At 43.4% G+C, this 15,780-nt stretch overlaps 1 protein-coding gene across 1 annotated transcript in view; it reads right to left on the bottom strand.

The window, feature by feature from the left end:
• Positions 1-15,780, bottom strand: part of DTNA (dystrobrevin alpha) — a 292,781-nt gene that overhangs the window by 56,854 nt on the left and 220,147 nt on the right. The window contains exons 6-10 of the mRNA XM_015565683.1: positions 11,962-12,047; positions 6,558-6,712; positions 5,553-5,658; positions 3,287-3,453; positions 696-820 (exon numbers count right to left, since the gene is read on the bottom strand). Coding sequence (XP_015421169.1) covers positions 696-820; positions 3,287-3,453; positions 5,553-5,658; positions 6,558-6,712; positions 11,962-12,047 — 639 coding nt within the window. The remainder of the gene's footprint in view (positions 1-695; positions 821-3,286; positions 3,454-5,552; positions 5,659-6,557; positions 6,713-11,961; positions 12,048-15,780) is intronic.

The raw sequence follows: 15,780 nt of genomic DNA, 5'->3' as shown, positions 1-15,780 counted from the left end.
AGGCAGCATCCTGACCGGGGATCGAACCTGAAACCTAGGCATGTGCCCTGACCGGGAACTAAACCGCAACCTTTTGGTGTACAGGACAATGCTCCACCCAACCGAGCCACCCAGCCAGGGCTCATTCAGTGTTTGTTTGTTTTGTTTAATTAAATTTTGAAACACGGTTCCTGACAACTGATATGAAATTGCTTTTCTATGGATCTGGACACGTACCAATAAAGAAAGTTGTCTCTAGAGCAGTGGTTCTCTTCTGGCCCTTTAAATACAGCTCCTCATGTTGTGACCGAACCATAAAATTATTTTGGTTGCTACTTCATAACAGTAATGTTGCTACTGTTATGAATCGTAATGTAAATATCTGATCTGCAGGATGGTCTTAGGTAACCCCTGTGAAAGGGTCGTTTGACCGCCAAAGGGGTTGCGACCCACAGCTTGAGAACCGCTGCCCTAGAGGGAAGGCGGGGCGGGTGTGTGTGAGGGGGTAAGAGATCAACCAAAGGACTTGTATGCATACATATGAGCAGAACCAATGGACACAGACAGGAGGCAGGTGAGGGCATGTGCTGGGGGGTGGGGGCGGCCAGGGAGAGGCCAATGGGGGAAAAAGGAGACCCATGTAATACTTCAAACAATAAAGAATTTAAATTAAAAAAGAGAAAGATGTCTCATTATGTGGAGGCAGAGACACTCACACGATGTGGGCCAAGTTGAGCGGCTTCTCCGGCTGGTCGGGGAACATGGGGTGCAAAGGCTCTCGGCTGGAAGCACAGCTCAGGGACTTGCTTAACGCGTTCGTTAGCTTCTTAGCTGGTGATTTCTGGAAAGAAGAAGAAAGACGGAGGTGAGGACAACTAACATTTATGTAACATTTTGTCAGATGATTTGCTTTCACAGTAGATAATCATTCATTCATTCACTCAGTCAAGCAATCCTCTTTGAGTACCTACTCTAAGTCGGGAGTCTGTACCTACTCTAAGCCAGCCAGGCACCTGGCTCCCACTGCTTAGTGACACATGGGGTGCTCGGCGGGCACGGGACCCTGAGCGGGGCCTTCGTGGACAGCAGGAGTTGGTCTGACAGAAACTCAGGGGCTGGGAAGGTGATTCCAGATGGAGGAAGAAGAGGCGAGCAGGAGGCCCATCATTAAAGTCCCACAAAGTCACATAAGGACTGTGGCCTTTATCTCCAACATAGGGGGGACAGTGAAGTGTTTAAATCACGGAGGCAGCATCATCGGACCAGATTCTGGAAGGATTGCTCCCAACTCAGAAGGAAGGAGGGAGATGAGCAAGAGGCTTTGCAGGAACCCAGGGGTAAGGTGTTCCAGGCGTGGTAGGACACACCTAACTAAAGGCAAGAGTGGAACTTCAATCTGAGTCTTTTTATCTTTAATATATTTCTTGTATTGATTTCAGAGCGGAAGGGAGAGGGAGAGAGAGAGAGAAACATCAATGCTGAGACGGTCATTGATTGGCTGTCTCCTGTATGCCCCACAAGGGGGATTGAGCCTGCAACCTGGGCATGTGCCGTGACCAGGAATCGAACCGTGACCTCCTAGTTCACAGGTCAATGCTCAACCACTGAGCCCTGCCGGCGGGTCCAATCTGAGTCTTGAGAATTTAAAACTCATGTTCTTTTCAGAGCATCATGCTACCTCTTTTTCATTTAGATTGGTGGAATGTTTACTTTAAAATTCCACAGCCAAAATTATAAAAAATAATTTACCACATGTAATTTACTCCTTCCCATGAGTAACCATTTTTAATTTTCCTCACTTTCTTTTACACGTAGAGCCAAAAAGTGGTAATACGTGGCATTTATCCTCATTCTTTAATAGTAGGAGCACTGTTCAAGAAGCTCCACTGTGGTTTTTGCTAGGAGATGTAATTCTTAGAACGCTTACATCAGTAACACAACAAAGCTCTTCACCGCATAAATATCGGGGCCCCTTCGTCTTCTTGAGGAGTTTGATCTGGCTTTAGTAGAGACACTGCCCTCCTAAATAATTTTAGAATCTTCAATCCCCGAGAAAAAGGCTCATCTGATGTTAGCATTTGCATAAAAGACCGATAAAAAATGATTAGCCTTCAAACACCAACCCTCCAGAATTTGGGATAGAATAAATTTGAAAATTGGTCCTATGTTGACAATAAGAAAACAGAAAGTTTTTTCTTCTATATTCTATAATCTATACTAAAACGTGTCTCACCATCGGTGTCAGTATATCCTCAGCATATGATGTGACCGACAGTGACAGCGGCCTGGGAGCTGGCATGAAGCCTCAGTGTGTGATGTCTCAGTGAAGCACTGTCCCTTGAACTCCGAGTCTGACAGGTGCTAAGCAATGGACATATGTACACTGACCATGAGTTCCCAATAATCATGCCTGGAAAGAACACTCCGACTTAAAACGCATATTCTGAAGATTTTCCTTTTTTTTAAAAAAGCAAGTTACTCTTTAAGTAAAGACTATACGTTGAATTGAAACACATAAAAAAATGGGAAAAAACTCATAAAAAGTTTGCATTTTCTTGTGGGAGAATTACTTCAAGAGGAGTGGGCAGGGCTGATGGCATGCCCGTCCCATGAAGCACAAGAACACCACCATTTGAGCAGCAAGTTCACGGAGGCCAGTCCCTCCGTAGACCCAGTGCCATGTGCCCCTGAGAAGACCTCCAGCACAGGGACGGCCACTCCCGGGTCGCCTTCAGCAGGTCGCTCACCTGCACTACTCACAAAAGATGATTTGCTATTTAGCCACAGTACCCCTCTTCCCCAAAGTAAAACGGAACAGCATCATCAAGCCCACACGCTCACGTGTCTCTCCTCTATTTTCCAGTTGTGCACTTAAGAGAACTCCAGAATCTAAGAAAAAAGAAACTAGCAACCATTTTTAAGCAATTCCCACAAAACACAACAACTGGCAAACCAAAACAAAGACCCATCAAAGGTTGAAAAGAACCTTAATTTACTGTGAAATGATTATGTTCCAGAAGGCGCTTGCTGTTTGGTTGTTAGCTAAATCAGTACCGAGTGATCTACATTTCAAGAAGTAACGAAATTTGAGTCTTCCTATAGTTTAAGTCACAGGAAGCTACAGTGGGCTCAGATACACTATGAAAGAGATCCCAGTAAGATGCGGTGGGTTTGGAGGGAAGGGGAAGAAGGAATGTTGACTACAGGGTAAGTGTACCCCTGAATTCTGTCACCCTCTCTGATATTCCCTAGCATTCTGGGTCGCACGCACACATCCAAATTTAAGCACGCTTGGCCCTTGCCTTACCCATGACGTGTACTCTTTCATTTGGTGCTGGTTGCTATGGGAACCCCCAGCATGTCCCCTCCAGAAGCAGTCCTGGCAGAGCTGGTAATTGTGACACTGTTGGCATCGGTAGCGGAATCCCATCATGCTCTCGCTGTGGCAGAAGGAACACTCCACCGGGTGGAAGACTGAGGAGGCAGCAAATGAAGGAAAAATAAGAAAACCAAAGTGCGAGCCAGGATAAGGACAAACACAGCCTGACGGGGATGGCGTTTCTCTGCCGTGTGCCCTGATGCCAGATGACAGTCGGTTTGGGCTGAGAGAAGCATTGTTTATTCCAGGCATCTCACTGCCCTTTTCAGGCGTGTGTGTGGAGGTGGAAGAAATGAAATGAGGTGGAGGATAGGTGTTCTTTTAACAACAAGTTTCTGTGATGCCACTTGCTCTTTCTACTCCCATCTCTTACACTACAAGAATATAAATTACCCCAAATGGCCCGTTTACCCCCCAAACTGCTCTCTGTCTCCAGGAGGCCAGCACAGTCACTGGCAGACTCAGCACCATGCATGGACACGGCTGACCATCCAGTGGGGAGAGAGCAAAAAGGGAGACATGAGAAAGGAAAGGGAGGAAAAAGAAAGGAAAATGGAGGGAGAGCAGGAAAACTGGATGAGACAATTGAGTTATTTTTTAAAAATGAAGCAGCTAATGGGCTTATTTAATGAGTGACATTGCCTCCATCTAACAAACAGATTTGTTTTCTTTCCTAAGAGGCAGATGGGCAGGGCCCAAAGAGACAAGTAAATGATCTGAATACAGTTCTAATCAGACAGCTCAGGAGATACAACTGTCTTTGGCAGAAATTGGAATCATAAAGCAGGTAAGGTAAAACAGTTGACATTGAAAGCTAACCAATGATCAAATCCAAGTAACTGTCTCTACGCTATGAGCTAAAGATTGAAAACAACAGCAATTCTTGCCTTTGTCACATTATTCTCTGGCAAACCAGCCAGGGAAAAGAGTGTACGTGAAAATAAACGAAGATAAAAAGCCAACTGTAACCATAAAGGCATAACCAGCTCTGGAGGTAATGCCTTCGGACTAAGCATTGGTCCTCCCTTTTCTGGCTCCTGGGAAAGGCAGGGTGAGCCCTGGTTTTAGAGACAACTGCTCGGGGACAGGCCTGCGAAACCCATTTCCTGCAACAGGAAGTACTGAGCTAGAGGGTGAAATTACAGCCTCGTGACGGAAGGTGACTAGCCCTGAACTGTGACCAGTAACATGATCTCAGGTTGCATGATCTGACCTTGATTGCTCTTTGCTTCTGCGGATGAGTAAGAAACATACAAAAATAAATCTATGCTTGGCAGTGATTACAGAGCACCGACTTAATTCATTTCTAAAATCTTCTCCATGAGCAAAACAGGATACATTTATTACTTTTAACTGAGAGAGATAATAAGGGCAGATGCTAGATGTTTTGAATGGGAACATAAACTTAAGCTGACTTTACCTCCAATGTATATTAAAGAAATGTGTAGGAGTTAAGATTCTAGTAAGAGATATGGGATAAATGATTTTCTATTTAAGTCTGGAGAAATCTCAGACTTAAATTGAATAATAAATAAGAACATCTAAAGATTAGAGAAGGAGGCACTGAATTGCTCCATGTTTAAATTTCTTTAAATCTCGTTCTGAGCTGTGGTTTCCATTTAAGCTTGGGTGTATCAATAGTTACTCCTTTTAACCTAGACATACTTGCCCTTGTAAAAAAGCACATTTCAAAAGTTAGCATGGCTTTTGTCTTTTACATAACTACAACCACCGAAAGCTTATAATTTGGAGCACATGACAAAAGATGAGTAAGCTTCTCTCATGCATTTTTTTCCCCTTTCTCCTCCACCTGTTCTTGGCCCAGTGCCTACGAAGAAATCGTCAATGCCAAGGTAAACCAATATTGGGGATCCAGACCTAAAACAAATACTAGAAAAGATCACATTCCTTATTGAGATTCCTCGAATGTATCAAGTCTTTAAGCCACATCTGACCTGTAACTGAGGGGTACACAGTGAGATGGAATAAGCTTTTAGCACTAACTGTCTTAGCTTGACCGTGCACCCATAGGCCTTGTTAAAGATCAGGGAGACTGGTTAGTTGCATCCTAAACAAAGCTCAGAACAACAAAATCGAACTCCCTAAAACAATGACCTTGGCTTGATAACCGTAGAGTTGACCAGCTAATTTCAATGATTAAAAAGCTCGCCTGCGCTCAGCAGTGACTACTCACCATTCTCTACATTTGCCAGTCGATGCAGAAGGGGCAGCCAGACCAGGCACTGTGGGGGAGGGTCTGACATGAGCGTGTCCAAGAAACCGTTTAACGTGACCTTTTTCTGCATAAAAAACAAAACACAATAAAAAAACAACTCACCAACCTGTGGTCGTTTAGAACAGAGAATACGCTTAATTTAGCTGCTCTGCAGCTATCATTTGAGATAGAACAGGACGTTCAATGAGCCTCTATTGTATGAAGAAACAGAAATTTGAAACTAAGTTCGGCAGAATTTAAAACACTGAGTGTGTTTTACACTTATACACACAACTGAATTATCTCCACTGAGGCCGAGTCAAGGTGATCACATAGAGAAAATTCTGGAAGCGTCACTTGCCCATGGGAGGGACAGTATGAAAATGACGCGGAGAGATGGACTGACATTTCCATGAAGTGTTACCCCGCTGTGGGTCATGGCACCTGCCACAGTTCCCACATCAATCTCCTGCATTTGTAGAGTAACTTCTCTTGTATCAACCTCAGGTGAAACCTCACTCAGAGCCCTAAATGTCCCATGTCCTGGAAGATTTAGGTAGCTGTGTCTCTCATATTTTGGGACTCCCACAGTGCGATGCGGCATGGGCCATACTTTTTCGTCTTCTTTGACAAACACTGGTGAAACTTGGTGTTGCGTCAGACTTGTGTTTCATGTGAGGCTGAGGGACATTTCAGCCCTTTTGGTAGGGCAGGGAGAATGACCCGGAGACTATAGGGTTGTTGTAGGATTAAACTCGACAATGCGAGTTAACAGCTTGGCCTGGAGCCTGGCTCATGGTCAGTAGACATCGCCTATTATTATTATCGAGGTGTGTGAAGTTTAGTGACTGATTCACAGGACATTCGTCAGAAGGTAGAAGATATGCTACGGGTTATCGCTTATCTGAGAACTGCCTGGAGTGACACACAGGAGGAGAGCAGCTGCTGTTCAGAAGCTGCTTCCTTACACAAGCTCTTTCCTACCTGCTGAGAGAAGCAGGACCTGGCTGACTGTTCCGTGTAACCGAATGAGGGCCCTTCAAACACGGCTGTGGGCAGTTTGAGGACTTCCCGCAGGAACTGGTCATAGCGTCCATAAACCATCACCCCACTGGAGTCAGAAATCATTGAGAAAATATCTGATAGGAGAAACAGGGAAGATATTTATAATTCACGTAAACATTCCCCACTGTTTCAGTTCAAAGTATCTGTTTCAAACAACACAAATGTGGCAGAATAAATCGTGTCTATGAAAGAATAATGGAAAAGCTATTTTTTATGCTGAAATATTTCTGGCACGGTGTTTTCTTTGGTGTCTCTTTGTAGATAATTCTGGCACATAGCCTTAACTGGTAATTGGGATAAGATTAGTATATTTTGATAAGACAGAGCATATAACATTGCTATTTTGAGGTCAATTACGAACTCATATATAACCCAAGGCAGCAAATTTTGTATATGTGAGAAATATGCTGATCTTGTTTTTTTTTTCCAATGTAACTTTATTTTAACTTCTTTTTGTTAATCCTCACTTGAGGATTTTTTCCCATTTATTTTTAGAGAGAGTGGAGGTGGGGGGAAGAGAAAGAGAGAGAGAGAGAGAGAGAGAGAGAGAGATACAGAAACATCGAAGTGAGAGAGACACATCGATTGGTTGCCTCCCAACACACGCCCCAACCAGGGCCAGGTACTTGCCCTTGACCAGAATCGAACCTGGGACCCTTCAGTCATTGGATCAATGCTCTATCCACTGAGCCAAACCAGCCAGGGCTATGCTGACCTTGTTTTAAACACACAATGAAAATTGTGTTATCGCACTGGTGTGTGTGTGTGTGTGTGTGTGTGTGTGTGTGTGTGTGTCTAGCTAGAAAGCTATACATATCCATATTATCACTAAAAAGTTTGGGTTTTGGTTTAAGATATTGAAAAATGAACGACACAAGGCGGATAAGGAGGTAACGAAAACACTTGATTAACTCTCCACAGGAGCAGAAAACTTCCTATAAATCGTATGTTCTGGGTGGAAGGCATTTGATTCACAGGGAAGGGTCTTTGAACTCACGCAGTCAAGAGGCAGCCTGGCCTTGTGGTGACCAGTGAGGTGGAGCCAGGCTCTGAGATGACTCTCAGCAGAGCCTACGGCTTCACTGAACCTCTGTTCTTCAGCGTCTGCCACTGTGCGCACTTAATGCATATTAATGGCATAACTTCCCAAGGAGCTTTACAATTCCTCTGTGGAAATGTCACCACTGGAACGAAAGGGTGTCCTATCATAGAGTTTGCCACCATGCTGGAGTGTAATGAGGCCAGCCCAGCTGCTGGGGTAAACTACTGGCAATCCAGTGTGCTACCTCTCTTCATTTTGGGCTTAATTTTTCAAGGTGGAAATGTAATCTGGAGACATTTCCTTATACCGCAGTCAGATGCTAACCACATTACAGACTTTTATTGAATTATGTGATGAGGATGTGAATTGGCTCTCATTTTCTTGAAATACTCCCGTTTTAAAGGATTTCTACTGTGTTTCAAATAGTTTATCAACCATGAGGCTATAGAAATTCTACTTGAGCAACAAAATTAATGTTCTCATCCACCGTCACAGTGTTGTTTACCTAATGAATCTTATCTCTTGTGTTTCATTATAATTAGTCAAAAATAAAAAGGTTGCCAAAGGCAGAACTACAACTCTTTATGTAATTCCAAATATAGAAACTCGAGAATTCCAATGAAAGGGTGGTGGGGGGAGGAGGTAGAAGAAACCTAGGAAAGCCAATGGGCGTGTGTATTAGAGCTGCCGTTTTGTTTGTTTTTAGGCAGGTTGGTTTGCGCATCATTGGGCCATCCTGACGATCTGCTAGGCTTGTCTTGTCTAGGCCAGAGCACATTTTGAGAAGTAGACGAGGCCTTCCAGATCTTCCAGGAAAGGATTTAGACAACATCTCTAACTAGAGCGAAAACAGGAGGAGTAGCAACAGTGAACTTTCACAGACGTGAAGCTAATATGAGCCTCATTTATGTTGATGAAGTTTGTGAAGCAACAGCCAAACTGGGGCTCGGTCACTGGGATGATAGGGAAGTGATGGTTAATGCCACTCAGCTTTTTAAAAATAAATGAGGGGACTCTGAAGAAGCTATCAAAGTAAGTGTACCTTAGTTCTAAGCTCACTGTCTTACATATATACATATACATATGTAATATGCTTATAGTATGTAATACGCATGTATGTATACCAAATGGAGGGCCATTTCAAAGATGAAATTAGGTAACAGGTGGAGAACCGAAGATGGCGGCATAGGTTAACACCAGAGATTGCTGCCTGGAACAACTAAGTCAAATTAAGCTTGATCCAGGGAAAGGACAATGTCCAGAGCCACAGGAGGGCTGGCTGAGTGGAAATTCTACAACTAGGAGTAAAGAGAATATCATATCCAGTACATATATACATATACATATGTAATATGCTTATAGTATGTAATACGCATGTATGTATACCAAATGGAGGGCCATTTCAAAGATGAAATTAGGTAACAGGTGAAAAGCACAGAGATGTAAAGCACTCAGCTAGTGCGTGGCACCTGGCACACAGGAAAGGGTAGCTATTTTTATTATTAAATTTGAATCACATTTTTTTCTGTCTTTACTTCATATAGTTCCCTCCCTATTGGAATTGTTCTGCAAGGTCCCAAATGATACTCTAACCACCTTTGTTTTTCCTATAGGGCCACACAATGATAGATGCTGTAGAAGAATTTATATTTGTTGATTTACTCAACTAAAATGAACTTAGCTCGTACTAAATGTGTGTAATGGTGCTCAGCAGTGAATACACAGAAAAATAAGCAGGTCCTAGTCTTGCCCTCTGGGAGGTCCAAGTCTGTTGAGGATGACAGCAACATGTGTACATCATGCATCACAGGGCAGCATACATTATAGCATGGTGGCGTGAAGATGGGAGTAGTAGGGTGTACAGGAGCTCAGAGAGGGGGCTCCCAGAGGCAGCAGTGGGTCAGGGAGGGTTTCCTCACAGAGGTGAGTGCTGGGCCGGCATCAAGGACAATCAGGGTTAGCCAGGCTTAGGAAGCTGGGTCAGGACGTGCGGTGGCATATGCTCAAGCACAGTGCACGCGCCAATCTGCAAGTAGCTCACTGTGTCCGGAGCCACACAGTGCATGGAGGAGGGGAGGTGGGCAGGGAGAGCTTCCAAAGCTCCACGAAGGAGCGTAGATTGTGTCCAGAAGATGCTGGGGAGGCACTGAAGACTTTAAGGCAGGCCAGTGAGTTAGAGACACTACCCTGGGGACAGGCGTGGGGGCAGAACAACCAGGTGAGTAACAGAAGCTCAACAAGCACACGGTGCTTGGTGCTTGACGTCATACTGGTCTTCTAAAGAAAACAAAGCAAGCCTCCCAGCAGCTCTAGGAGAGCACTTGGCATCCCAGGCCCACAGCATTGGGTTCAGAATTCCTTAAGGCCCTCAGGACGACCCGGGAGCCCCGAGCAGAAATATAAACAAGCGCTCCATCTCAACAAAACAGCAGGCCACAGAAACAAGCAACGAAACAACAGCTATAATCACAGCAAGGACAATTCGACAGGAGGACTGTATTAGGTCAGTTTGTTTAGGGTGCTGAGCCCAGTGACTGCAGGGGGTGCGCACACTCTCGGCTGCCTGCAGGTGCACAGGGAACACGCCGGTGCTGACTGGCTCCTGGTCGCCCTGAGCATTGGAAATTGTGCTGCAACCGGGGTTTGTTGTCCCTTCTGATGCATTAAAAGCAGTTTTCAAAACTCAGCTTTACATTGTCCGTGGTTTTTCTACTTGTTTTGCTTTTGACAATTTCTAATTTATTTGTAGCCAATTACTCCTGCCACACCCACTTGTCCCCGAGGGGAGCTGAGTGGAAACACGGAAACCATCAGGGTCCTTGATGGCACAGGATCAACCTGGTTGAGGAAGGGCTGTGAGTTCCAAACTGCGGAAAAACGATTCTCTCCAGTTTCCCTCAAACTTATTTTAACATGGGACCCTTTCATCCAGGGGCCCGTTGGCATGACACTGAATAAGTATTTGGAAATGTTTCTTTAGTCTGAAAAACACGCCCCTTTGTCTAATGTCCACAGAGTGACTCAATAAGCAGTCACACAGGTGGGCTTACACCCTGGGCCTCCTCATTCCCATCACAGCGTTCTCTTACTCAACATGGCGACGTAAACTCATGGTATTTAGGCTAAGGGAGAGGGTTAAATGAAAATTTTTCTTTTAAATGGCAGCATGTCCATCATTTGAAACGGGCTATATATGAAAATTCTTGCCCCCACACCTCCACCCTCGGGCCACTGAATCAGAAATGCTGGGAGTGGGATCCAAAATCCATGTTTTAAAAAGCATTCCAGGTGATTCTATACATAACACGGGTACAGGGAAAATAGCCAGGCTTCACATCGGGTGCCATTTTACTTTTAAAGTATGTAATTTACTTTAACTCTCTGAGTTTCAGCTTCTTTACCTTTAGCAAATCAACCAACCAAAACACTCCCACTGTTCTACCCATTTAAAGCTCTCCATATTAGTGACAAAGGTACATAAAAGCCCCATAATCACTCACTGTACTGTGGCTATCATGCTTTGATTGGTGTCCAGTTAATTCTCAGTCTACAGTGTCACTACGCAATTACCATGCCCCCTACCCTGGGCATGTTTACTCCGGCACAGTTGGAATTTCTAGCGATTTGAACAGCCCTGCCTGAGAATGAAGAAACATACCGGGATCTTGGCTTTGGATTATCTAAAAAAGGAAGGCAGTCCTTCAAGTCCTTATAATGATGGGCTTGTCTGTAGGACAGTACAGTACAATGAACTTGAAAGAAAATACATCTTACTATAATATCACAAAGTCTAGTTGGTCACACTCAACAAGTTATCAATAATAATAATCTGTAAGTAGAAGGGAAACATTCCTTTCATTAACACTTATCTAATATGAAAATATTTCTATCACAAAATCCAACCATCAATGAAGATCAATAAAGATCATATTTCAGCCTGGCCAGTGTGGCTCAGTGGTTGAGCATCGACCTATGAACCAGGAGGTCACTGTTCGATTCCATGGTCAGGACACATGTCCGGATTGCAGGTTCAATCCCCAGGGTGGGTCATGCAGGAGGCAGCTGATCAATGATTCTCTCTCATCACTGATGTTTCTCTCTATCTCTCCCTCTCCCTTCCTCTCTGAAATCAATAAAAATATAATTTAAAAAAGATCATATTTCAAACAACTGTCACAACATGAGGAAAGTCACAGGTGAGCAGGGGGACATGGCAGGACTGAGGAAGAGGGAAATGTGGTGTGGAGGTGAGATAAGCGAAGAGAAACTCGAACAACTTACATCTTAATTTGTCCATGATCTTCCCTCCACACAATGTGGCCAAAGCCATTTTGACAGCAAATACTGAAATTTTGCCATGGCCTTCCCTGTTTCATGATAACAGAAAAGAAAAAAAAAAAGATGTCATTTGGAGAACTTCCAGTAACAAGGTTTGACATTTTCTGTTCTGTAGCACTCACAGGACAGCTGATGCATTATGTGAACAATCCATTTAGCAAAGGTTGTGGATACAAGTCAACACACATTTCCAAACAACTGTCCAATCAGTTTCCTTCTTTCAAGAGCCAGCAGACTCTTCAAGTTATTCTTTGTAGATGGCAAAAGCATGGACTGGCAGCCAGAAGGATATGTATCATTTAAATATGGGTTAAAGTCACAGAACATGGGTTTCATAAAATAGTTTTATTAATGACAATTCCACCATTTCTACAATTTATTTAAACACTGCTTCCAATTTTTTTGGTCAGTGAATTCCTGACTTTTGTTAGAGTAACTATGAGGACTTTTTAATCACACATTTTTTTCCCCCCAATGATCATTTCTTTCCCACAAGCCAACTGTACTTAGGTCGATCCACCTACTTTTTAAAGGGAGCTGGTATTTTAAAGGGACAAAAGTAAAAGCTCTTTTTGACTGGTTCTCCTTCTACCTAAATGCCACCAGAGCTGCCAAATCTTCATTGATTTATGAAGCATAACTAACTTGCCCTTCACAAAGTGTGATACAAAGGGCATACTGTAAGAAGTGTAATATTCCAGGTAATGACTTTCTAGCTGGAATAAACTCTTTATTCTTACGTCCTTAGAATCAGAAAGTGTATCATACAGAATTAGTAATTCACTGCTTTGATACTTGTTACTCTTAAGAATGACTAAGAGTTATTTAAAATAATAATGTGGCTGAAAGGTAAGTGAAGTCTGTATTGACAAGGGAATAGTATATAGGATGAGTCATTTTTATGAATAAGATTCCTGTAGCTGACATATTAGGAAAATAAGATGTAATAAATAGTTGTGTCTTTGTTCCTTACTAGACTTCAGAGTGAGATCACTTGTTGTTCATTGTTGTTGTTGTCAGTCTTAGCAGAGTGCCTGAAAAACATCTAGCCAAAATGCAAAACCGAATGAACCCTCTGCTAGTGACACCCCCATTTATATTTCTAAGCCTGGACACAAGACTATGTATTTACCCATTGGAAATCTTCACTTGGATATTCCACGTCGAACCAAGTGTGTTCAAAATAGAACTCATCACCTTTATAGAGCTTCCCCATAATAGTGAGCCAATCCTATTACTAACCTGCTCTTCCTCCTCTAGTCCTTCTGATTGTTAGAATCGCTGTGTACCTAGTTACCCAGTGAATCCTGGGATGGGGATCAGGCTTGACTTCTTGCTCTTCCTAAACTCCCTAACACCCAAACACATGTTGAAGGCATTCAAATATCCCTCTTCACTGTACATTGAACTCATTCTTTTCTTCCCATTCCCACTGCCATTTCTTCCAGCAGCTTTTGCTTTAACACTGTAATAGCCTCTTAAATATCCTGTTTGAATGCTCATATCACAAATTCAGCCATGTTATTTCATTATTTAAAACACTTCTTGCTCTGTTTGCCTAAGGATTTGGTTTTAGCCTTTTCAGTCTTCTCCAGTCTTACAGGCTCCATTTCTGTTGCACTGCACACCACAGTCCCCCTATTTAAGGCCTCCGCCCTTCCCAGGACTCTCCCACCCATTCATCAAGACCCAGCTCAACAGCTTCATTCACTCTGCTCTGAAAATAGTTTTATTGCTCACCTCCTGGATGTGGAGGCAATGGCTATCCCCTGCACTTTTGCCTATTATGTGGGATCTACACCGTGCGACCTTGACTTGTTCATTTGCATGTATGCATGTGACTCAACTCCACACTGAGAGACCTTGGGGGCAGGACTGCCTTCTGAGTTAGGTGAATTTCAGTGCTTTGCACTTTGTCTCACACAGAGTCACTGAACAATACATTTCTTATATTAATTAATGACTATTAAGCATTATAATTGGTGTTGGCAGAATTTTGAATGGCCACTCATTATGTTGTTTACTACTTGTAGAGCAGGCATCTATAATAAAAATGCAATCATTTTGTAAAAAAACACCCCATTAAAAGTTATTCCATGTCCCCTGCATTCCCAATTGCATGGATAACTAGAAATATCAAAAAAAACAATTTTTATGAAAGAATTAGTTTCTTTTCCTAAACTGAAACATGGCTCAAGTAAGAATAGGAAAGTCTACACAGTGTGGAGGTACAGGAGTAATACAGAGATAAAGTAGTCTTCAAAATGCAAAGAAATTGAACAGCATTATGTGTGAGACTTTAAGAGCAATATGAGTTTCTCTCAGTGATTCGGAGTGAACAATTTAACTCAAGAAAGGGAACAGACCACAGATGATGTTGGAACAGAGCGATCTCCAAAGGATGAAATGATGAGAGCTCACGGGTGAATGCTTAAACCTCAGCTTTTAATGAAGAAGATCATAGGGAGATTGCCAGTCCTGTATTGTTCCTGGAAATGCAAGATTAATGCTATGAAACCCAACAGTGGTTGTATCGGAGCTATTCTGCCAAATTGATACAATAAATCTCGGTAAATCACCAAGTGGAGGGCAGCTCAATGAGAGCTCTGCAGGAACTCAAGGGTGAAATTAGCCCACTGGAATGTATTGTTATGCAGGCTACGGTGCCAGATGGCAAATGTGACCCCTGTTGGGAAGAAGGAGTCAGAGGTGGCTGTGTTCAGACCACTGACAAACCTTTAAGGAGTTGGAGGAGTGAGTGGAGATGACTGACTCCACAATGGAGACTTAAATACAGATGGACCCTTCCTTTCCTTTCTTTTTGTTTTTGAACATTTTCAGTAGATACAACAGGGTGAAGAAAAGGGTTGGGGGAGGGGAGAGAAAGATTTTCTAAAGGCCTTTGACAAGATTCCGTAACAAAGGCTACTCTTTACTGTCATCTTGGGATCCCTACTTTTGTGTGAAGAAAGAATTGGCATTGGCGGGGGGAAAAAATGGACACATATGTAATACCCTTTGTAATAAAAAATAAAATTAAAAAAAAATAAAAGAAGCTATGAAATGCAAAAAAATAAATAAATAAAAAAATTAAAAAAAAATAAAGAAGTGAGCAGCAGAGAGAAGCTGGCTCCATCCCCAGTGAAGAAATGTAGGAACTACTCTCATTAGAAATGGTCCTTCATCGGGGCCGTTTGACTCGGGAACAGTCATTGAGGCCCGTCCACGGCCAGGAAGTGGAAAGTCAAGCTCAGGAGGACGGATAACAGGAAGCTTTCCGGAGTCCTGTGCTAAGGGCAGGAACGCAGCCTATTGTTCCAAAGTGAGTCAGCACGTGCCAAGCCTCTTGGAGGGAAGCAGTAAAGGCCAACATATGGGGTGTTGGCTGTCGGCCACCACTTGGGAAGCAGCCCTGCCAGAGTGTCCGGCAGAGGACAACCATAGATTGTCCCTAAGGCTGCGGGCCGGGCGCCTCCGCATGGGCGAGCCCTGGAGAGCACCGGAGAACGTCTATCTCTTCTCTCGCTTTTATGAAACGCCATGGCAGCATGCCTGCATGTCACGTGCAGTTCTATGGCCGCCCCGAGAAACACGTCACAGAGCCGATGTGCCCGAGGTCCTGTGCTTCACTGGGAACCAGTGATTGATGACAGGACCACATAGCTTTTCTTTGTAAAGTCAAGCTTTAGTGCAGCTGACATTGTGATAGCATAAAAGACACAGTGGAAGCTTAAAACAGATATTCACTATTAGCCTGTCATT

The sequence above is a fragment of the Myotis davidii genome, unplaced genomic scaffold (genome assembly GCF_000327345.1).
Source record: "Myotis davidii unplaced genomic scaffold, ASM32734v1 scaffold520, whole genome shotgun sequence".
NCBI lineage: Eukaryota > Metazoa > Chordata > Mammalia > Chiroptera > Vespertilionidae > Myotis > Myotis davidii.
The sequence above is the reverse complement of the archived record's forward strand: the minus strand, read 5'-3'. Positions and strand labels throughout refer to the sequence as shown.